General features: G+C 39.5%; 1 protein-coding gene across 4 annotated transcripts; it reads left to right on the top strand.

The window, feature by feature from the left end:
* The first annotated feature begins 248 nt into the window (after positions 1–248).
* Positions 249–21202, top strand: ZBTB25 (zinc finger and BTB domain containing 25). Of its 4 annotated transcripts, XM_045822005.1 has the most exons (4): positions 249–514; positions 1163–2191; positions 12292–12471; positions 15963–21202. In XM_045822005.1, exons 2-4 carry the CDS (start codon positions 2133–2135, stop codon positions 17095–17097), a joined length of 1374 nt encoding a protein of 457 aa, XP_045677961.1. In that variant the 5' UTR covers positions 249–514; positions 1163–2132; the 3' UTR covers positions 17098–21202. The 4 variants fall into 4 exon arrangements, with proteins under 4 accessions (XP_045677961.1, XP_045677960.1, XP_045677962.1 ...); XM_045822004.1 differs by lacking the exon at positions 1163–2191; XM_045822006.1 differs by lacking the exons at positions 249–514; positions 1163–2191 and adding an exon at positions 544–621.
* The last annotated feature ends 2390 nt before the right edge of the window (positions 21203–23592 follow it).

The following is a 23592-nucleotide window of genomic DNA, read 5'->3' as shown; positions in this document are numbered from 1 at the left end:
CCACCATGCCCCACCCCGCTAGGCTCTCGTGGCTTAGTTTCCCTGGCCCCGCGCCCTCATCACTCTCCCTTTGAACACGCGGGCGCATCCTTCCCCACCCCCATTCCCGAACTGAAGGGGTGCCCATGCTTTTGCACATTCTGGGGAAAGTCCCCAGGTCACGCGGTTACGTGTGGGTAGCATGTAACGCCCAGGCTCGTCTCCACGCTTCCGCCTACAGAGTCACGACTGGGGACTGTGGCGGAGGCGGCCGAGCGCTAGCCAACCCCTCCTGGCCACTTGAGAGGGTGGGCGGACTCGCACGTAAGCACGCACGCACACTCTGGCCCCTGAGCCCCTCTTTCCCGGCTACCGGGTGCGAGGTCACGTGGGCTCACCACGGGGCGGCCGGCGCGGGAAGCCGCGCGAGAATGGACTGCGGGGTGCGTGAGCTGGCGCCGCCGCGTGACGCTTGCGGCGCGGGAGCCGCCCCTCCCGCATGGAGGAGCCGGCTGGCCGCCGCAGCGGCGTCTGGGTAAGCGACGCAGCCCGGCCCTTGTGGGCTGCTCCAGGCTCAGTCCCTCCCGCCGGGAGTCGCCTGTGGTGGCGGCGGCCTGCAGCTGCGCCGGTCGTGGAACAGATGCAAGTAGCAGGGGAGAGGGGTATTTTTGGTCTGTTTGACATGTCAATCAGGGCGAGGAGGAAAATGGCAACCGCGAGTGAGCGCTGGGCCGAGGATGCCCATAGCCGCCCTTAGCTGTCCGCACAAGGCAGTTGTCGGGGCCTGAAGCAGGCTAGGACCGCGCGAGAGGACGCCTGCTGCAGGCTGGGCTGCGACTCCGCGCGGGCAGCCCCGACTGGCGTGCGACTAGCGTGCGACGTTCCGCAGACTGCCAAACCGACCCTTTAGTACGTGGGTGGGTTTCCAGGTGCAGCCCACAGAGGCCAATGTCCTCCCTCTCTCTTCCACCGTCATTTGTGGTTACCTTGTTTTTAGAGCAGGGAGTATCCCCCTGGTCCCATAATTCATTTCTCTTTTTTCAGCTTATATGAATCCCATGCTAAGCATATCCAGTTTTCTCTTTTTGTAATTTTACTTTTTTATTTTAGAGAGAGAGGGAGAGAGAGAGAAACATCAATTTTGTTGTCATTTATTTATGCATTCATTGGTTGCTTCTTGCAGTGCCCTGACTCAGGATGGAACCCGAAACTTCCAGAAGATACTCCAACCAACTGAGCTACCCAGCAGGGCCAGTTTTTCTTTTTAAAGCTTGCCCCATCTATCACTTCCTTCCCTAGCTAGCACTCATGTGGAGAAAACAAGCTGTTCTTGAGCTGCATGAACTTGAGAGCAGCTAACATGTTTCATGAAGTAATGCCTGGTTTCCCTCAAGGGATTAAATTTGACATTTCTTCTCTTGACAGTCAAGTCTTTTTGGTAAAGCTGTGCACAGGATTTTGTCAAGGGTGTAAAAGTACGCTTTGTAGTCACACATTTTAAAGCTGAAAGGGCCCTTACAGGAAAGCCAGTTCATCCCTCTTGTTTTACAGATGAGGACACCAGACCTAAACAGCAAGTGTGTAGGTTGATTGAGTCCTGCACCTCTTGAGTAATTGGACTCATCAGCTCTGGACACCTTGGTGGTTGTACTCTACCACACCAGGAGTGCAGCAGTGCCAGCTTAACCTATGCACTGTAGAGGCTATCTGCCAGAGGTGATTATAGTCTTGATCCAGATTATTTAGAAATCAGGCTTGGCCAGTGTGTGATGGCTTTGGTATTTTAAGAAATGGGGTTGGCACTATTTCTAGGTGAAATAGAATGGCTAAGATGTACTTTGGAGCTCAAAAGCTGCCCTCTCCTGCACCTCCCTTCCCACCCCAGCCCCCTTTAGCCCCCTTCTTTGCAAGAATAACCAATGTCTGCAGCATTGTTTCCTGAAAGTTAAGGCGTCAAAGTCCTCTTTAGTAATGTGGACATGTTTTAATTAAGAGTAAACTGTTAATCCATTATCAGACATCAGCTCTTTGATAGGAAACAAAACAATGATGGGATAGGACATGGAATAGATTAGTACCAATGGATAGGAGGTTATCAGGAAGTAGTGAAAAGTCACCTGAATGGTCAGCCAGGAAGGAGGGAGGGACTTCACATGACTGGCTACACCGTTTTTGCCCAGCCCTACCCTGAATATCTCACCAATATTTGGAGGTAATGAAGATGGATTCAGCTCAGGTTTGGTTGCTGTTTATAAAGTACCTTCAGTGGCTAGCTGTTTTCATAGATGAATTTCAAATATTTACCGAAAGGAGGTAGTATTGTCTCCATATTACAAACAGTCAAGGAAATAGGCTCAGAGATTTACATGGCTTCAATGATGCAGCCATTTGCTCTAAAATTGAAGCCTAGATCACTTATCTCCCAAGGCTAGTCTGTGCTCTTTTACACTGTATCTCACTACCACTTCAAGCCAGGAAGGGAGATGAGAGAAATTGCCTGTGGCTGATTTATTGGCGCCTGTGGTTGCCCAGAGAGGTTGAGCAGGACTTTCAGCTGCCCTCTGTGCCTTAGAAAGTGGAGCTGTGTGCTTCCACCCTATCTCCTGAGGGGAATATGAAGGAGCCAGGCTGTCTAGCTGGGGAGGAGGGGCCTAAGTGTCTTGGCGGTAAAATATCCTGGTGAGTGCTGTGCTGGGAAGTGTTGCATAATGCCCTCCCCACCACTAAACCAAAGTGATTTATGTACTGTGGTCTGTAGGTGCTGCTTGACCATCTTGTTAAAGAAAAACTTGTCCATTTTAGTAATAACAGGACCAGAAAAGAGTTGGGGGTTTTATATTATTGGAGGGGTGTTTTTTTTTTTTGGTCTTAAAAAAGCAGTGCAGGTGCTCTTATCTTGATAAATTATAAAGTACTTCTGCACCACTTCCTGTGCTCCCTTTCTGCATATTTATTCCAAAGTGCATGTGAACTTCAGTCTTTTGATAAAAGAATGCTAAGAAAAATACCACTTCAGTTTGTAGTTACAAGCACAGGCTACGGAGTCAGACCTAACGTTTGATCCCCACTTAATACCGTTTGCTGGTTGTGTGTCCTGAGCCTAGGTTTCTCCTCATCTGTAAAATGGAAAGAAAAGAACACATAGTCATGGTGAGGGTTAAATGAGATACTGTGCATAGAGCACTTAGCACAAGGCTTTGCACATAGTACTTAGTCATTGTAATAGTAGCTATTGATAACAATTCTGTCTAGAGAAGCTATTATTGCTACTTGAATTTGCTTAGCAAGAGTGGAGGAAGAGGAAATAAAGTGTTTGAATCAAACATCAATTTCAGGATCATTGATTGAATTTATTAATACTTCCGCTTACCCTTTGCTAACAGGAATTTTTTTAATCTTTAGGAAAAAATGTTTGTGGTGTTATTAGTTATTTTTGGAGTTTTTCTAATTCATTTCTTCCCTGGTTACAAATCAATATACAATGACTTGTTCTTTCTGAAAAATTCTAGACACATTAAGCAAAGGGTTTCCTTAGTCCATGTGGATAACATGTCAGTGGAACATTCTGTGGCAGAGGAAGTATGGTTTACCTATATGCAGAAGTTACAATCATTCTTGCTTGTACTGTATTCTAGATCTGTACTAGCACCGTCATTTTCCAACTTTCTCCTGTCCTTTTAGTACCTTATTTTTTCTTTCAGAAATGAAGTCTTTTTTTTAATTATTATTATTTTTAGTAGACTAAGAAGAATCTTTCCTTCACAGGTTCTGATTTTTTTTAAGGTCCAGTAGCAATTTGCACTGAGCAGTGTTAGCGTTTTTTGTTTGCCTGTGGCTTTATCAGACGTCCCACATGTTGGTTAGGTGGGGGTTAGAGATGCAGGGTAGGCCGGCTGTGTCTGCCAACAGGCAGGGCCCCAAACTAACGTTTCCCAGTTCCGTTAAAGGTTTCTAGAGCATAACTGCTCTTCCTGTATCATTTACCACGTCTGCTTCTTACCCTCTTCTGTAATATTCTCAGTGATTTTTATAAGCAGATGCCTAGAATTACTGCAGATTTTACCTTGACCAATATTTTCAGATTTGGAATTTACACGTCATTTTCAGATATTATGAAGATAGGTGTAATGGTAAAAAGAGAGTAAATATCTTTTTTCATAAATACTTTTAAAAAGAAGTCTGAAAATAATGTGTTCCTCTTCTGTCCCCAGTGCCCATCCTACTAGTTTGGGAACACTTTTGTTTCTTAATCTGGCTGATTTTTTTTAGTTTAAAGCTATAATGAGCATTATAATTGTTGATTTTTGCTTACTTCCTGCAATTGGTATAATTCCCACATTTTGAGCACTTGTGAAGTTTTCCTTTTTCTCTATAATTTTAGAGTGTGAAAGTATTTTCTAGAGTTTTTTTGTCCCCTCTTATAATAAGGCAGTGGCTCTTAACTAAGGTATCTTACTAGAATCACCTGCAGAGCTTTTTAAAAAATGATCTGTGTCTCGCCCCAGCAATTGCGTTAGGGTTAATCTGGAGGACTCAGGCTTCAGTCCAACTCTACATGGAAAATGTTATCATACAGTCAGCTAAGTAGGAGCTACTATTCCAGGATAAAATTATTTCTGCAAACAATCTTTATCTAGGTTACACCCTCACAATCATGTGAATGTACCATTAAGAAGTTAAAATCATAGTATAAAATCTTTTATCACGTAGCAATTTGAATATATCAGCTTTTACCTTTGTGTTTATAGCCATGAGTGAGTATCTCAAAGAAGCTGTACACATTCCTCTGCCAATTTCCCTGTCTCCTTGTCCTAATATTTAATAATAAAGTCGCAGTGGTAGGAACCACAGAGAAGATATCTAAGACTATTTGTTTTCCACAGAAACAGATGTCTTAACTCCTTTTGATCTTTTCTTTATTAAAGATTCTTACAGCCTGAGAGAATGAAAAGCTGTTTATTCCAGGACATCGTTCTGGCTACCATGGGCCTGAGAGTCCAGTCTAACTAATACAAAAGGTTTAAAAAAACAAAACCAAAGATGTTGACTATCAAGCTAACTTCGAATTAAACAAACATAGATACTAGTATAAAGCTGTTCTAGTGTACTTATTTTGAGCTAATCCAGAGTTACTGCAATCTAGTCAATAAAAAGGGTTTTTGTAGTGTCTCTTAAATATCAGTGCTAACTCTATGGTAATATAAATACCACTTGAATAACAGATAAAGCATATTAGGATTTAGCACTCTTACATTTTTGGCTCCAGTATTTGTAAGTATAATAAATTATTTTTTCTGCAACCTCTCTCACATCTTAAAATTTACACCAAAATTCTCAAATGTAACTTCTAACATCTTTCTGTGTGTATAAGAAACTGGTTGTTCCCCATACTAGAAATAAAATTGATGATCAAAGAAGTGATGAGCAAAAGCTACACAAACAGCCTAGCTAATAATTTGCAAAGTAGGTTGTGTTAGAAAATGTTCTCAGTAGCTCTGTTGGATTGGCTCTATTGACCTGAGGTAAAATCTGGTTGTGTTACCTTCAAACATCAATGGTCTATTATTATGCAAACAAGTTTGAATTAACCTGTTATATATATAAGTTGCTTTTATTAAAAAAAATCTGAATTTGTTTCATTTCAGAAACTTGGAAGATGTATCCCCTTATTTCATTCAATATATTTGTAAAATCTGCCATCAATATGTATGTTGAAAGTTCTAGATGGGGATTTTGAAGAAATGGCAGTGAGTTTATAGTCAGACCTGAAGTACTACCAATGTCATCTAATAGCTAGTTGTGTGATTTGGGGTACCTTTCCTGCCTTCTCTGAGTCCATGTTTCCTCTACCACTAAATGGGACTACTTTAGTACCTGCTTTTGTTAGTGCATAGCATAAAAAAATACAGGGCAGATTTCTCAAAGTGTGGTCCAAGGACCCCTCCTGAAACCCTTTCTGTGTGTCTACAAGGATCTCTCTTTTGCAAGGCCAAATTCTCTTAATACACATGAACCCAAAACACGTGGCAACGGATCCAATGCAGAAGCATAGGGGAAAAAACCCAGCTGTATTTTTTAAAGCCAGGTGTTAAAGAGGATTGCGAAATGTAAAACAATGCTACCCTTAACACTTTAAAAAAATGCATGTTGTGCCCTGGCTGAATAGGTAGCTCAGCTGGTTACAGCGTGAACCTGAAACACCAGCGTTGTGAGTCCTGAGCCCCAGTGAGGGCACATACAAGAATCAAATGATGAATAAATAAGTGAAACAACAAATCAATCTCTCTCTCTTTACTCTCTCCCTTTTTCTAGGATATAAGTAAAATTTTTTAACTTAAAAGTACATATTTAGAAAAGTTAATATGTAATGGGTTTATTGTTTTAAATAAAATTTTAAAAAATTTCTCACTTTTAATTTCTCACATGGTAACTGTTGATAGACATAACCCACATAAACAACAGCTGTTCCCAGTCAGTAATACCTTTATAGTGTAAATGGATTTTGAGACCAGAACTTTTTAGAACTGCTGATAGAAGGTAATGGCTGAATAGTTCCTAGTAAGATGAGATTTATACAATAAAAATGTATAGTTGTATTGAGATAAAAACTATAAACTTGAAAAAAGAAAAGGTTTCAGAAACTACCAGATATCATTCACAAGTGACAAAATGCTGGCAGAAACGAATGCAGTCTACTTGGAAGAAGGGAGCAGCAGTGGATAAGTTTTTACTTCTGTGGCTGTTATCCTGAGAGAAGGTCCCAGTTGGTGACTTGAAGGGATGACTAAAGCTGAGATCGTAACCTATAATCTTACTTGCCTGAAGAAAAGAGGACAGTTAAGAGTGACCACATAAGCTGCAAAGTAAGCAGGACAATCCTAGAAAGGATGAGTGAAAGAGCTAACTACTGCATGTAAAACCCAGCTCAAATCCCTTGCCAACCTCTGTCCTTATTTTTATACATGTGTTGAATAGCCTTCAAACAGCACATCTAACACTGAAAAATCGGATCCATACATAGGGAGGCAGAACTTGGAGTTTAAGTGCAGCCTAGTTAATTGTCTGCAAAAACATCAGTACTCCTTGGAAAAATATTACAGAATCTAAAATCTACTATAGTAATCAAAAGTCGAGGATGTTATCCAAAATGACTACACATGGAAAAACAGGAAATTACCACCCTAGTTAATGGACACCAAGAAAACCTAAAGGTGGATTTGGCAGAGAAGGTTTAAAGCAGCTACTGTGCCCATGGATGTAACACAAAATAAAGTGGTAATGTGTGAACAAGTAGAAAACCTCAGCAGAGAAACAGAAACTTAACAAAGAATAAGATGAAAAATTTGACCTGAAAATATACTACCTGCAATTAAAAAAAATTCACTGAGTAGGTTTAATAGATTAGAAATGATGAAGTCTGTGAACTTGAAGATAGATGAAAAGAAATTATCTAAAGCAGAAAGAAGTATATTTGAAAGTTCTCTGTGTAATCTTCAATGTTCTGTGTTAGCATCAGGGATGATTATTGCGCTAGGTTTCTTTCAAGGCCTAAACTCACCTCTTCCCTCTGCATAGGGACTGACTTCTAATTTGTAAATCAATGCCATCTAAAAGAACACTTTTGAATTCTCTGTCCTTATGTCATCCATTTCCTTTCCATTGTCAGAAAAAGAAATCTCTTTTCCCTGGCTAGCTGCTATCCTTATATTTCTGATTGCATTTCTTCTGGTCTCTGGAGGTTCTACCCCTCTTAAGTCTGAAAGCCGTGTTCAATTGACAGCATCTTCACTGTCCTGTCCTGTTTGTACCTAACCCTTACAGCTGCTGTCTAACATCCCCCTTGCAGTCAGATACTTTGCTCTTGCTGTTTTCCCAAACTGTTTTAGAGGTCACCAGAAATCTCTTGGTCACACACTTGGGGGTGTTGTAATGGGCCTCATCCACGTGTTTCCTTGCAGCATTTTCCACCATTGACACCTCTCTTGCCAAGGTTCTCACGTTTCCTTCACCTCCTTTATCTTCACTCAATGACAGTACATTTTCTTATTTTTCCTATCCCTCTTGCATCATTTTTGTGTTGTTCTAGGGTTTATTCTTAGCTTTCTTCCATTATTTTACTCAGTAGTCTCATTCACTCCTGGTGATAACAGCCTTATCATTTCAGAGAACCTCCCCTCCCTCTCCAGCCCTGTTGTCTCTAACGCCCCAGATTGGCATGTTTTCCCATCATTGATCACTAAACACTAAACTCAGATGTCCTAGAGTGAACACCTTGAACTCAATGTGTCCAAAGTGAAAATTGTCTCTCATCAATCCAGTTTCTATGTCTCTTTGGCATTCTGAGACCCTGCTTTTTTAAAATATCAACACCTAGCACAAGACACCATGCAAATATGACCTGAAGGGGTGAACAAGTGCTTCCAGTTAACCAAGCTGGAATACTGAGACTCATCTTTGACTTGGTCTTCTCTGTGGCTGACCACATCCAGTCTGCCTGCCAAGTCAGGTCAGTTCTTCATCGGGTATGTCTTATATTTCTTCATTTGTACCATTACTTGGATATTGTAGTAGGCTTCTTGCTGGTCTTTATTTCTCCATGCCTTTCCCTTGCTGATCTTTTTTTACATATTGCTACTAGACTGACCATTTGACTCAGAGGCCTAATCATGGTGATGATGATGATGATTGCTATTTATTGAACCCCTACTATGTACCCACTATTTCTAAGCACTTATATGCATCATCTTACCAAATCTATATAACAACCTGTGAGGCAGATACTTAAATTACCCATATTTTATAAGTGAAACAGAAGCCCAGAGTGTTGTGTCTTGTGAAGACCACACAGCTAAGTGGCAGAGCTGGAATTTTAACCCAAGGTGTCTGATTCCAGAGGTTGAGCTTAACTACTACATTGTTCTCCTCCACAGAAAACATCTTCATATAGTTCTCCATTTCAAACACCACTGGAGTACCTTTTAGTTTTACGTTCAGCACCCTTTGTGAGCTAACCCCATCTCGTTACTCTTGTTTTTTCTGTGCTAAACTGAATTCCTCCATTATCTGTATATTTATGTCACTCCTTGTCCTTTGGCTCATTCTGTTTTTTTCTCCCTGCAATGCTGTGTTCACATGGATTCTTGTAAATCCAGTTCAAAGGCTTATTTTCCACTGGGTCACCTGTTATTTATCTGTTATTTATCTCCCCGTCACATAGCATGTTCTCCAAACTGCTCTGTGGCACTTGTCACTTCATGTTGTAATTATTGTTTTATCTCCCCTGTTAGCCTATAATCTTGATTGCAGCATCTGTGTAATTTTTTTCTGTACTCATGTTTTGTGTAATACATACTTTCAGATATGTTTTGTTATTAATTTTCTCTTCAATACGTAGTTTTTCAATAAGTAAGTTTAACCATTACCCATAGACCGTTAACCACAAGATTTTTTAAGTATATGGTTAGCTTTTTAGTGTGCCATTTTCATTTCCATGTGGTCAGTAGTCCACTATATTAATGTGCCACACACACACACACACACAAAGAACAGGTGAAAATGTTTATGATCTGAGGGGGTTTTTGGGAAACAATTTGTAAGGCTAGTTTAAAGCGCTTCAATTTGATCCATTTTCACTGATTTTAAGGCACATTTTTCACATACTGAAATCTCCAATATAGAGTTTATTTTGTTTTTTTTAGTTTCCCTATAATTTGGGTGTTTTAGAATCAGAGAAATGTGGTCAATACAATAAGTAATCACTTTTGGAACAATATCCACAATTGGATCTTGTTTATATTCTTAGAGTTTGGCTCAAGTCTCTGTAGGTTTTGTTATCTTGTTATTTCTCATTTCATTGCTACTTAAAGGCTTTTATTTTTTTAAATTTTTTTAATTTTTTTATTTTTAGAGAAGGGAAGGGAGGGAGACAGAGAGAGAAACATCAATGCATGGTTGCCTGTCACATGGCCTGCAACCCACGCAGGTGTCCTGACTGGGAATCGAACCTGCAATGCTTTGGTTCACAGCCCACGCTCAATCCACTGAGCTACGTCAGCCAGGGCTACTTAAAGTCTTTTAAAGTGAGAAAGTACAGGGTAAGAGTTTTGTTTTTGTTTTTTTAATTGGGGAAAATTATTTTTGAGTAAGTAGGATTTTTAAAAGTAATGAATGTAAAATTAAGCAAATTGTGGGATTCCTAAAGTATGTTTCTATTTATACAAAACTTGAAAGCATGCAAAACAGTACCGTACCTTCTTAAGGAATATCTACATATGCTGTCATGTTGTGACAATAAGTGGGAGAGCCATAAACACCAAACTCAAGATGGCTGTCACCTTTGGAGGCACAGAATGAGGGGGAGATGCCAGGGGTCTCTACCCTGTGTATAGTGTTCACTTTCTGTGCTCAGGGGTGGGTGGGTGTTTGTTACATGGTTCCCTGTACCTTTCAGAAATATAATTTTTAAAAATGAGGGGAAAAGGAATACATGTAGGTATGTATTTATAAAATAAAACTTCCATAAGAGGGCTTTTTCAAGTTTAAACAGTACAACTCCCCCCATCCTAAATCTCTGCTTCCTAGTTTCCCTCCTAGAAGCAAACATTTTACTCCAAGTATTCCTGAGGTTTCCTGGAACGCCGTGATGTGTAATCCAGACTGTTCCCCTGGCTCCTTCAGTTTTTGTGTCATGTTCCCTGGGAGGGACAGGAAGGGGTCATTTGAGTACCGGAATCTAGTGCCTGAGTCTGAATCCCTGCTCTGCCACTTACTAGCAGGGTGACCTTGAGTAAATTAACTCTGTGCTGATGCAGTTTCTTCATTTGTAAGATTCACTGAGTACTCCCTTTCTCATGGGGTTGTACTGTAAATTAAATGAGTGAAAATTGCTTGACAATAGGAAGCTCTATATGGTGTTAGCTATTTTTATTTTATTATCAATCGCTCAGCTGTCTGCTGCCAAAGCTACTGCCAGTGTCCAGCCTGCTAACCCCACACTCTAATCACTGCCTTCCTTACCCCTTGGTCTCTCTGGCAAATAAGGACACTTCATTCTCTTTGTAGGATCTGCTTTTTAAGAAGAGGTTCTCCCACCCCACAGAAATACACTCTGTGCCGAAACACCAGGGTTCTCTGCAATCTGCACAGTTGGGGTGGAGAAGGTGGTGAAGCACAGCCTCCCAGCTCTCGGAAACCACAGCACTCTTGAATGTCCTTGTACTCACACTAGACTTCTCTGCCAGAATTCTTTTGCATGTTCTTCCTCATGCACGATTTTTCCCCCTGAGGCCAGTGCACCTGTCCTGCATTCTGCTTCCTTCAAGACCCTCCACATTCGTTATGTGTCTGAACCCAGTTTAGATCAGGGTTTAGGTTCTTTGCCATGTGGCTCCCAGGCCCCATGTAAATCAGGGGATGTGGCTTGATGTCTGGTTTAGGGGCTCCTGATCCTACTGTGACTGGTAGATTTCCCAAACATTGTATGATAAGAGGCCAGTGTCCCCTAAGCACACAGGATCACTAAGGAGCAGTGACATATCTAGCCCAGCCAGGACACACTGTTATGTTATTAACATTTATAGCTAGCATCTGAACAGCCATTTCAATTACAAGGTACTTTTTGCCCTGGCTGGTATAGCTCAGTGGATTGAGTGCAGGCTGCAAACTGACTGGTCGCCAGTTCGATACCTGGTCAGGGCACATGCCTGGGTTGTGGACCAGGTCCCCAGTGTGGGGGGTGTGAGGAGCAACCACACACTGATATTTCTCTCCCTCTCTCCTCCCCTTCCCCTCTCTCTAAGTATAAATAAATAAAATCTTTAAAAATATTTTTTAAAAATTACAAGGTGCTTTTCACCTAGCTTACTTAGCTCTGAGGCAAGGATCAATATCTCATTCCCATTTCTCCAGTGAAGAAACTGAGGACTAAAAACAGTGTGGTTGCATGGGTTTAAAAAAAAAGGACAGGCCATCCTTTTGCTGCTGTATCACTCATACCAAGCTATGTTCTTACCAGATAGGAAAAAAGCCATAAATATTTATGGTTTCAGCAGAGTTGGTATCGATTGTCATATTAGGTAGATTTAAGGTTTGCTAGGTTTGGGGTGAAATTAATAGTATAGAAAATTGTCAATCCCTATGTTGTACACCTGAAATTAATACAAAGTAATACTGAATATAAAATATTGAAAATAAAATTTTTAAAAATTGTTGAATAATTTAATTTACATTTAGGTCTTTTTGTACTCTGGAGGTTTGTGTGAACTGTAGCCAATTTTATAAAAAGAAAAAATCTTTATTTTTCCTTTTATTCAGAGCCACAATGGACACAGCTAGCCATAGCCTTGTCCTTCTGCAGCAGCTGAACATGCAACGGGAATTTGGTTTTCTGTGTGACTGCACAGTTGCTATCGGAGATGTTTACTTCAAAGCCCACAGAGCAGTGCTTGCTGCTTTTTCTAACTACTTTAAGATGATATTTATTCATCAAACAAGGTAAGGACGTGCTTTTGTAAATCAGAAGAGTTTTAATATTATGGTTTATCTAAACTGTATTATAACATTTGGAAAAATTCTTTGTTGTGGAGTCACTTTAAGAAAAAAATTGTAGTGTATATATTTAAATATTAGTAATTATATGCATTGTGAAGGATCCATAAGGATAAAACAGTAATAGTTCAAATTTATTGAAGGCTTATCTCATACCTGAGCACTAAGTATTTATCTGATGTAAATTCTATTGTCCATACTATTTTAGAGAAAAGGAAATGGAGGCTCAGTTATTACATCACTTGCCTATTCAGGATTATACAGCTAATAAGTTAGACTCAAAAGCAGATCTGGGCTCTTAAAGTTCTATGTTCTTGATCACTAAGTTATTGATTTCTATTCCAGAACACTTTCATAGCAAGGTTTCAGTGTCATAATTCTACCCACCTTATATTTCATATTACAGTTGAAAGGTCATTTGTTTCAAATATTTTTTCAAAAAGTTTTTGAATGTATGTTACCCCAGCATGGTAGGTATGTAGGGGGAGAGCTGGAAAGTGGTATTCAGATTCTGAGCTCTTGGTAAAGAATAGCTTCAATCCATCCTAGGTTGAAAGTGATAGAATACTATGTTTTTTTAAAGGACCTTACATGAAATACTTAGGATTCCAGCCTTAATTATACACTTTTAACATCATTCATTCAACTATTTTTTAAAAGATTTTATTTATTTATTTTTAGAGAGAGGGGAAAGGAGGGGGAAAGAGATGGAGAGAAACAATGTGTGGTTGCTTCTCGCATTCCTGTACTGGAGACCTGGCCTGTAACCCAGGCATGTGCGCTGATGGGGAATCAAACTGGCGATACTTGTGTTCATAAGGCCAACACTCGATCCACTGAGTCACACCAGCCAGGGCTCAACTATTGATTGAACACTTACATATCAGGCACTGTATTAGACCCCAGTAACAGATAAGTTATACTCCCTGCCCTCAAGAAATTTGTAGTCTAATAGAGAGATAATGCAAGTAAAGAAAATAATTGCAGTGCAATTGATCTCTCTGTGCCCCAGTTTCCCTCTCTGTAAAACATTAGAATAGTATACCTACCCATGGTATTGAGAAGATTAAATGGATAAATAATATTCAAATGCTTAGAACAGCAGCCTTGTGCCATTAGCCGCCATTATTAATAATTAGTGTGATTAGCCTTGGCTGGTGTAGCTCAGTGGATTGAGTGCAGGCTGCAAACCAAAGGGTCGCCAGTTCGATTCCCAGTCAGGGCACATGCCTGGGCTGCGGGCCAGGTCCCCAGTATGGGGCACGTGAGAGGCAACCACACATTGATATTTCTCTCTCTCTCTCTTTCTCCTTCCCTTCTCCCCTCTCTAAAAATAAATAAATAAAAATCTTTTAAAAAATAATAATTAGTGTGATAAGTATTGCACAAGGTAAAGTGAAGTGTCAGCCGCCTTATTTTGAGAAGGTTGGAACAGGTATTACAGAGGTCCTGGATCTTGAAGGATCAGGAGTTGTTTTTCAGATATTGAAGAGTAATGCAAGAAAGTTCACTGAAGGTAGAGGAAAACATGCATGAAAACATGCAGATATGAACCAGGCTAGATCAGAATGATTGGAATGTATGGCACAAAGTGGAGAGAACAGAGTGGGGGACAGGCCATGGATAGCCTTTTCTGCCATGTCAGAGTTTTCTCTCTGACCTGTGTCAATGTAGAAACTAGAAACACTGCCTTCACATCAGTCTTGCCTGAGAGCCATGAATTGGTTCAGTGCCTGTTGTGGACTGGGCACCATGCTAAATCCAGGAAATACAAAGGTGGCAACCTGCCATGTCGTATCTGTTGAGCAACTGAAAATCCTTAGTTAACAGAACTCTGTGCTGATATAAAAAACACCTGCCACAGACCGTGGAAGTAGGATCAGAGCTAAGAGTGAAGCCCAAGAGAGAATCCCAAGATAACAGGACTCAAGAAACAGGTTGTCTGCATACTGACCCTCAGTGCTTTCTGATGCATTCACACAGACTTCTGCTGCAGGGGCGCCCGCTGACTGATTTCATTGTTCCCTGACGTCCAGTGCTTCCTTCAGATTGTCTTTATCCTAAATTTTCGGGGCGTTTTCTGACTTCTTGTTACACGGTCATTTCCATCTATTATCTGATATCTAGATTCATACATAAAAAATGGGCTTGGGACTTATTTTAAAGCTTTTCAACATCATCCCCGTATTCATTTGTGATTTGAACAGTAGATATGTTAATATAGTTTGGAAGACAAAATAAGGTTAACGTAATTTAAATTCTAAATATTACCAATTTCAATACACTCTTTTAAATTTTAATATGTTTATTGTGATAAAATATACATAATATAAAATTTGTCATTTTAACCACTTTTAATTGTACAATTAATTGGCATTAATTACATTCACAGTTGTACAGCCATCACCACTATTTATTTCTAAAACTTTTCATCACCCAGAAACAGTACCTATTAAGTAATAATGCCTCACCACCACCGCCGCCACTCCACCAAACTCCCATTAACCTCTAAACTACTTTCTATCTCTATGAGTTTGTCCATTCTATATATTTCTCTTTTTAAAATCATTTTCATTAATATTCAAATACAGTTGTTTCTATTTTCCCACCACTACTTGTCCCTGCCCCACCCACCCTCACCTCAATCCTACCCCACTTTGGCTTTGTCTGTGGGTCCTTTATACACATTTTTTGGTGACCCTTCCCCTTCTTTCCACTGTTATTTCCCTCCCCACTCCCCTCTGGTTACTGTCAGTTTGTTCTTACTTCAGTGTCTCTGGTTCTGTTTTGCTCTCTTGTTTGTTTTGTTATTTTTAATAAGTGGCATACACAACTTGCCCACTTGTGTCTGGTTTATTTCACTTAGCATAATGTTTTCAAGGTTCATTCATATGATAGCATGTATCAGAACTTCATTCTGTTTTGTGACTGAATAATATTCCACTGTATGTATATGCTGTGTTGTGTTTATCTGTCCATCTGTTGATGGACACTGGGGTTGTTCCTCCCTTTTGGCTAATATGAAGAATGCTGTACTGAAATTGGTGTATGGGTATTTGTTTGAGTCTCTGGTTTTGGTTCTTTTGGCTATATACTTAGTAGGTTGTTATGTTCCATAAGAACGGGATACCTATTTTATTCATAATTTTTCTACTCTCTGGCAGCTAATATCACTTAGGAATCACTACATAACTGTTGAACAAATGAGAATATCTGTTTCCTAACTTTAGATGTAGATTGGATACATGAAGACTTGCTGCTGAGCCATAAAACTGGTATACAGTGAAAGTTTAAGTTTGTGTTACTGTGTTTCATCAAGGCAGATTGCTACGTTTGAACTTAGAAAAATTTTGCTTTAGCCTGAGACTATATACTGTTAACAAAAAGGCCAACTAGGTTGTTTCATTTTGTGTGGGTCTATTTTTTGTTTTTAACAGTGAATGCATAAAAATACAACCAACTGACATCCAACCTGACATATTCAGCTATTTGTTGCACATCATGTACACGGGGAAAGGGCCAAAACAGATTGTGGATCACAGCCGTTTGGAGGAAGGGATTCGATTTCTTCACGCTGACTACCTTTCTCACATTGCAACTGAAATGAATCAAGTGTTCTCACCAGAGACTGTGCAGTCCTCAAATTTGTATGGCATTCAAATCTCAACAACCCACAAAGCAGCTGTCAAACAAGGGCTGGAGGTCAAAGAAGCTCCTTCCAGTAACAGTGGAAACAGAGCTGCTGTCCAGGGTGAACACCCACAGTTACAGCTTTCTCTTGCTATTGGGCTGGACGATGGCACTGCTGACCAGCAGAGGGCCCATCCTGCCACCCAGGCCTTGGAGGAACACCAGAAGCCCCCCGTGTCCATCAAGCAGGAAAGATGTGACCCAGAATCTGTGATCCCCCAGAGCCATTCCTCATCCTCGTCAGAGATGACAGGCCCCACTTTCACCGAAAGTAGTATCAAAATTCACTTATGCCATTACTGTGGAGAACGTTTTGATTCCCGTGGTAACCTAAGGCAACATCTCCATACCCATGTGTCTGGATCCCTGCCATTTGGTGTCCCTGCTTCCATTCTGGAAAGTAATGACCTTGGTGAAGTGCATCCACTTAATGAAAATAGCGGCGCTCTTGAATGCCGCAGGCTCAGCTCCTTCATCGTCAAGGAGAATGAGCAACAGCCTGACCACGCAAACCGTGGGACCACAGAACCTCTGCAGATCAGTCAGGTGTCTTTGATCTCCAAAGACACAGAGCCAGTAGAATTAAACTGTAATTTTTCTTTTTCAAGGAAAAGAAAAATCAGCTGTACCATCTGTGGTCATAAATTTCTCCGAAAGAGCCAATTGCTGGAACACATGTATTCACACAAAGGTAAATCTTTCAGACATAACCGATGCCAAAGGTTTGGAAATGTGTTAGCCCAGAGATTCCAGCCATGTTGTGATGGCTGGTCGGATGTCCCCCTGAAAAGTTCCCGCCTGTCACAGGAGCAGTTCGACTCGTCTTGTGCCTTAGATTCCGAGCTCACACAAGAAAACGTGGACACTATCCTAGTTGAGTAGCAGTTTCTCCTTCAGAATTTTCATATCCATTCTGACAAATTCATATTTTTTTATTCATAAATTATTCTCCTCAAGTTCTACTGACTTCTTTCCTTTACCATTTATCCATAGTTTTAACGTTGTATTTATTAGGTCTCCTTATTGTGAGATATTAATTCATGGCTATTAAAATAAACCAGTTAGGGCTGTGAACTTTTCATAAATTAATTCACAACTTAGAAATCAGAAATCAATGTCATAATATGGAACTTTAGAGTTGATAGTTGTTTATAGAATTTTTAAGTTAATCCAGGTTGTAGAATCAGTAAAATCAAATTAATAGGAAGTAAATGAACTATTTTTTAAAGAATATTTTAGACTATCACTTTTGACTGATGTTTTGCAAGAATAAGCTTGTATGAGAATTATGTAAACATTTTCTGCCACATAGGAAATTAGTAGTTATTTTAATGCATAACTGTATTATAATATGATTTGTTTTAAGCATAGCTGTACCAAATCATGAGTAGTTTTAAAATTATGTTTAGCTCTGCAACATCTTACATAGCATTTATTTATCTTTTGACATTGTGAGCATACCTCATTTTTAATAAAACATATGTTAGTTAAAAAGAGAGAAAAGGAGAGGAGTCAGACATAAACAGTCCTAAAGAGAGTAACCTGAAGATACGTGCACACAGGTGAGCACACAGGGACAGAGATTCGGACGGATCTGCAGTGACTGGGCCCCCCAGTGCCATCACCTTAATCTAATGTGTTTTCTAGAGATCTTAAGAACAATTTCAGGTTCTTTTTTCCTTTTATGACTGGAAGGTTACATGGGTTTAAAAAGGAAAATGTTAAAATACATATTATCTTTATACCCTCAGTGTCAGAGGATTTCTAGGCTGCCTAAGTTAAAATTAATCTTCTAACAATCATGTGTAAAAACAATTTTTCAGTGACAGTTTTCACTTTTTTTTGGTCATAAAACAAGTGGAGTAGATACTCTGTTTGAAATCTATGGTAGATTTTTCTCTATGCATAAACTTTTAACTCCCTTTTATAGTGGTGGAACTTATAAAACTAAAACCCCAGAAGAATTAAAATTGATGCACTCAATGGTAGATTCTCCTGCTTTATGCAGTTGGGAAAGAGCTGATCAAACCTCATCACAAAGGATAGGTCTAAATTGTTTCTGAAATGTTTAAGTATCTAATACCAGATAGTGAAGAATAACAAAAGAGAGGCTTCAAAACAGCCTCATCTTTTTGGCATGCTGTCTGTTAAATACTAAGCCTCATAGACATTTTAATAACTAGGATGAATTTGGTTTGCGTGGCTTGGAAAAATGCTTTCAGCTCCTTCCTGACTGCACACTCTGAGGACATTTTCTGACAACTTCAGAGTTCTCTGACAACATGAGAGCTCAGTGAGGAGGGAGCTCAAAGAGCGATCAGCTCATTCTAAGGATGCAGAGGTTTTCTCTGGGTAGATAGAGGTTAGCTGAATTATGAAGTGGTCAGTGTTTCTTGAGGGTTGGATGAAGAAAACCATTGGGCATTCACTGTCTAAAGCAGTGGAGTTTCCACCTTAGACAAGTGAGTAAAGCCTCCTGGGGTCAAGATTGATACAAGCTGAGAGCAGACTCTAGCAATGGCTGTAGGATTGATTGTATTGATTGTATTGGGAATGGTTAAAATAAATGTGTTGCTCTTTGGGGTCAGAATTTCATCTAATCTTAAACCATTTAAGCAATTATTCTAACTGATACTGCCCTCAAATATTTCATCTCATAGGATGAGTGCAAATAGTAACCTTTATTTTCATGTATTTTAGGCTTTTCAGGATATGTGCCCCAGCCATCTTCAAGTAAAATTTTACTTTTCTCATTTTTATTATGTCTCTTAATTTTTCTGACTTTTCTCTATTCTTTACTCCTTGCTCAGTCTTTGGTGCTTGACACAAGAAGTTTGTAGCTAAAGGGTGTGATCACGGGTCCATAGGAGTTGTGGGGTAGGGCAGGGGTCCGGGGCCGGGCCTGGGTAAATGGTAGGAGTTTGCCTGTGGTTAATTGGCCATGACTGATAACGTTAATTTAAAGCAGAAATATATCTGCATTTGTTGGGTGTTCATAAAATAGTGGTTAACTGTACTTTTAGTCTTGTTTTTAATATTAGGAATTCAAAACAAATGTTCTTTCCTTAGTCTTCATGATATTCTCTCTGTTTTAGGAAGTGGCAAAATGTTAACTCCATTTTATATCAGTATAAAAAAGTCCCCAAAGCTGGGTTCTGGAGACCAGTGAATAGTGGTGTTAGGGACTGACCTATTTTATTTTTTTCCATTCATTCAGCAGGCATATTTGAAAAATAACTGTGATGACTAACACTGTGCCCTAAGTATATTTTTTAAGATATGATTTTTTACTAAATCTACTCTGTATAAAAAATGTTCTTTCAGCTTAACTCTTTAGTTTTGACTAATCATCTGCTTTTAAAATGGAGCTAATTACCTTAGCTGTACAGAATGGTTTGAATAATTTTTACCAAACTCTAAAAACTGGAAATGCTATATGCACCTTAATCAGTGTATCAGGCAAATACTACACAGACATTTGCCCCTTGGATTAGCTTGGAACTTGCCCTTCTTTGCGGATCCTCCACGTAGTTGTTTCCTGGAGAAAAACAGATGATTTCAGTGTTTGTCTTTATTAGCATATCAGTATCTGGTAAGTTCAGTCTGCCTTATAAGAAAACCAAAATGTCCTGATTTGTACTTATCTCTTGAGATTATTATTTCTTGCTCTGATTTTCTGATTTCCCATCTATAAAGTGGGTATAAGCAATCCCTACCTCACAGGGGTGTTGTGAGGATTTGTATGAAAACTGTGTTAAGCTTTTAATGTTATTGGTAAGAATCAATCATATAAAGAAAACTATATGTATTCTATAGCTAAATCTATTAACTTCAGTATTCCAACCCAGAAGCAGTCATATACTATTTAATACTCAATGATTAATTGATAAAAAATTCTTATTTTTTACAAATACTCTAGGAAAAACTGTGTTGACAGAATTCTCATTCTACTATAGTTTAATCATTAGACTTTTTCTTTAGACTTCACCATTAGTTCTTTTGCATTTTGGGGAATAAAACCTTGCCAATTTCAGCTTTACTGAAAGTTCTTCCAAACATATTATTTACACCTAGGAAAAGGAAGAAAAGCAATGGTAGAAATGTTTTTATTTCTTTGATGTAGGTCATCTAAAAAGTAGATGGGGAAAAGAAATGGAGTGGGGATTATAACATAGTAGTTAATTATGTTCTGTTTAAGTAGTAATGGAAAGGCTTCATTTAAAACTGAAGGAAATACATATTAATCATGGAAAAAGAACCTGAAAAAATGTGTAATGTTTATTTGCACAGGCACGTTCTTGATGTAACTCATATCATTGATAAATACTGACTTTCTGTAGTGATTGAGGTAAGAATAGGCCAAATGAGAAGTTTTCATAATGTATCTGTGACTTTGTATGTTTTAAACTAAATGTATCTCTATGGAATTTTATTATAATTAATTTGTAAATTCCTAGAGTGAAATCTGTAAATGATTACTCTCTGCTGTAATTCTGTGCTTGTGTGGTTGGACGTTTTGAAAACTGGTGCCATTACACAGCCTCAAACCTGGACGTCTTAAATACAAGGAATTGCACACTGTGACATTGTGCTTCTGCATGTGTCCTTGCTGCACTTGATGACTTAGTAGATGTTGCTCCAGTGCAATAGACACAAACTATCATCAACTCTTCTTTTGTGCCAAATAAAATCATTTAGTCAGATTAGATTATATATTGACTTAAAATACTTTCAAAGAAACTTGGATTTCAAAAACTTGTACAATATAAAAGGCCCACTGAAGAAATCTTCAAACTACAAGTAACACACAGCAAAATATAGGAGACTGAAATCAATAATATATTGTATGGTTAAACTCTTTCACCTAATGTACTGTGAATTTGCTTCAGAAACATTCTTTTAGAGTTTTGTATGCAATGAAAATAGTGGATTTCATGTATTTTATCATGACAAATAAATTAATGCAATTTGACCATAAGCATTTTATTAGCTCAGCTTATAGAATGTGTTCTTACTTTACATTAGTGTGTGCCAGATGCCTTCCTAGTGTCGAGGTAAGTAATCTCTGTGCCAGGAAACATGCCGGATGTGCAATGTACTAGCGAGCCCAGTTCTTACCAACCACAGTCCAACTACTATCTCTGGAAAGAAACGTAGTATCTAGTCATTTCCCAGAAGTTTCTTGCTTTGCTTCTTTTTTCCCCTCCCCTATTCCCTGCTGTTTCTCCTCTGGTAACATAATCTGCAACAGTGTTTCTCAACCAGGATGTGTTAGGGTTCTCCAGAGACAACCTGACAGGATGCGAGTGAGTGCATGTGCATGCTCCATGGTCAAGTTAACACAAATCTCAACCACCACAAGGGTGGTCCCTCTCACCATGGGGACATCTGGCAGTGTGGAGATGTTTTTGGTTGTCAGACTGGGTGGGGGTGGGGGCAAGGTTGCTACTGGCGTCTTGTGGGTAGAGGCCAAGTTTGCTGATAAACATCTCACAATGCAGAGGATAAGCCCCCACAACAAAGAGTTGCCTGGCCCAAAATGTCAGTAGTGCTGCAGCTGACTAATCCTGGTCTAAAAGCTTAAAATAAGTTTTGTGATGGTTGCCAAGAGAAATTCTGGGATTTCTGCCTCATTCATCTTTGAAGTTAATACGGTTCTTACTGCATATGAGACTTATTAGATCAGAATTAAATTCTGTTTGTAAATATTATCCTTTATCTCAGCCTTTAAAACATTTTTTAAAGTGTGACTATTAAAAAATCAAGGATGCCTGGCTGGCATAGCTCAGTGGATTGAGCGCAGGCTGCGAACCAAAGTGTCGCAGGTTCGATTCCCAGTCAGGGTACATGCCTGGGTTGCAGGCCGTGACCTCCAGCAACCGCACATTGATGTTTCTCTCTCTCTCTATCTCCCTCCCTTCCCTCTCTAAAAATAAATAAATAAAATCTTTTTTAAAAATCAAGCATGTATTAGGAAACAAGACAGCTTTAAAAAATGTTTGTTGATTTTAGAGAGAGAAACATCAATTGATTGCCTCCCATACGTGCCCCAACCAGGGATTGAATCCGCTACCTAGGTATATTCCCTGACCAAGAATCAAACCCCCAATCTTTTGGGGTACAGGACGACAGTCCAACCAACTGAGCCACATGGGCCAGGGCAGGACAGTTTTAAATGTATTCATGTAATGTTTGCATTAAACAGTTGTGTCTCTAACAAGATCTCTGTGAAATTAAAGTATGATTGTAGGTTGTAATTTGTGTAAATTTTTAATCTGGCCAAAAGGTGGCACTAATGTACTTTTTAAGAATCTATTTTACCTTATGTTCAAATTTGGCATCACTGTTTCACTCACTATTTAGCACTCAGCTACGTCTGGATCTTGCTGTACTTTATAGAGTCAGACTAATGAGGGTTTTCCTAGAATTCCATGATCTCTTAGATGCTGCGCTATCTTGACACTCCTCTTTGATTGAGATGAAGCAGATACCTTTTAAAAAATACCACATTTATTGTGACTGTTATATTAGGCATTTCTGGGGATTCTTGTGAGCCTTTAACAGTTAGACCTTGGAATTCTAGTCCCAATAACATTTCCTTTTCTAGTCAGGCGTCAGACTCAGTTTTTAGTGCTGTACCTGATCAAGAAAGAAATCTGGGGACATTCAAGTAAATAAATACTCCCTTGTTTCTTGACTTGCTTTCTTTTCTTTCCTTTTTTCTTTTCTTTTCTTTCTTTTCTTTTCTTTTCTTTTCTTTCTGTCTTCCTCTTCCTTCTCCTCTTTTTCCTTCTCTTCCTCTTCTTCTTCTTCTTATTCATCTTCCTACTGCCTTCTCCCTTCTTCATCCTCCTTTCTCTTTCCTCCCTTCTTCCCCTTTCTTCAACTTCTTCCTTCTCCTTCCTTCCTCCTTCTTTCTCCTTCCCTCTTTCCACCTTCTTCCTCCTTCCTCCTCCTCTTTCTCTTTCCTTCTCCTCCCCCTTCTTCCAGTAGAGATATCTTTTTTAATTTTTATTTTTTTACACTTGTCACACCGTGAACTCACAGGGAACTCACAGGGAACTCACAGGCTCCAGCAGCTCAGGCTCCTTTCCACTGGTTCCCACAGTGCGCTTTTCCGGGTGGAGCAGGCTGGTGCTTCACTTGAACCCAGGTGCCTTTCTCTGTGGCCTCCTTCTTTTTCTGATCATTTTCTTTTACTTGTTTCGGGAAGCTCTCTCAGCTCTTTGAGTGCTTAATATGTTCAGTATGTACATTAATTCTCTTGTCAAGAATCTTGCCCTTGTTTCTTTACCGCAGTGCCCACTGCATGCTGGGTGACATTGTGGACTCTTGCAGTTTAGTCCTGGTAACATTTGTGGGCATTCCTTTTTGAAC

Source organism: Phyllostomus hastatus, unplaced genomic scaffold (genome assembly GCF_019186645.2).
Source record: "Phyllostomus hastatus isolate PE091 unplaced genomic scaffold, TTU_PhHast_1.1 phas_scaffold_501, whole genome shotgun sequence".
Taxonomy (NCBI): domain Eukaryota; kingdom Metazoa; phylum Chordata; class Mammalia; order Chiroptera; family Phyllostomidae; genus Phyllostomus; species Phyllostomus hastatus.
This window is presented reverse-complemented; position numbering and strand designations above follow the sequence as displayed.

Bases quoted from the DNA above. Each gene is read 5' to 3' on its own strand.
- ZBTB25 (XM_045822004.1), top strand. From the start codon at position 411: ATGGACTGCGGGGTGCGTGAGCTGGCGCCGCCGCGTGACGCTTGCGGC. The intron at 515-12,291 runs GTAAGCGACGCA...CCTTTTATTCAG, and splicing joins GCCGCCGCAGCGGCGTCTGG to AGCCACAATGGACACAGCTA. The intron at 12,472-15,962 runs GTAAGGACGTGC...TGTTTTTAACAG, and splicing joins ATATTTATTCATCAAACAAG to TGAATGCATAAAAATACAAC.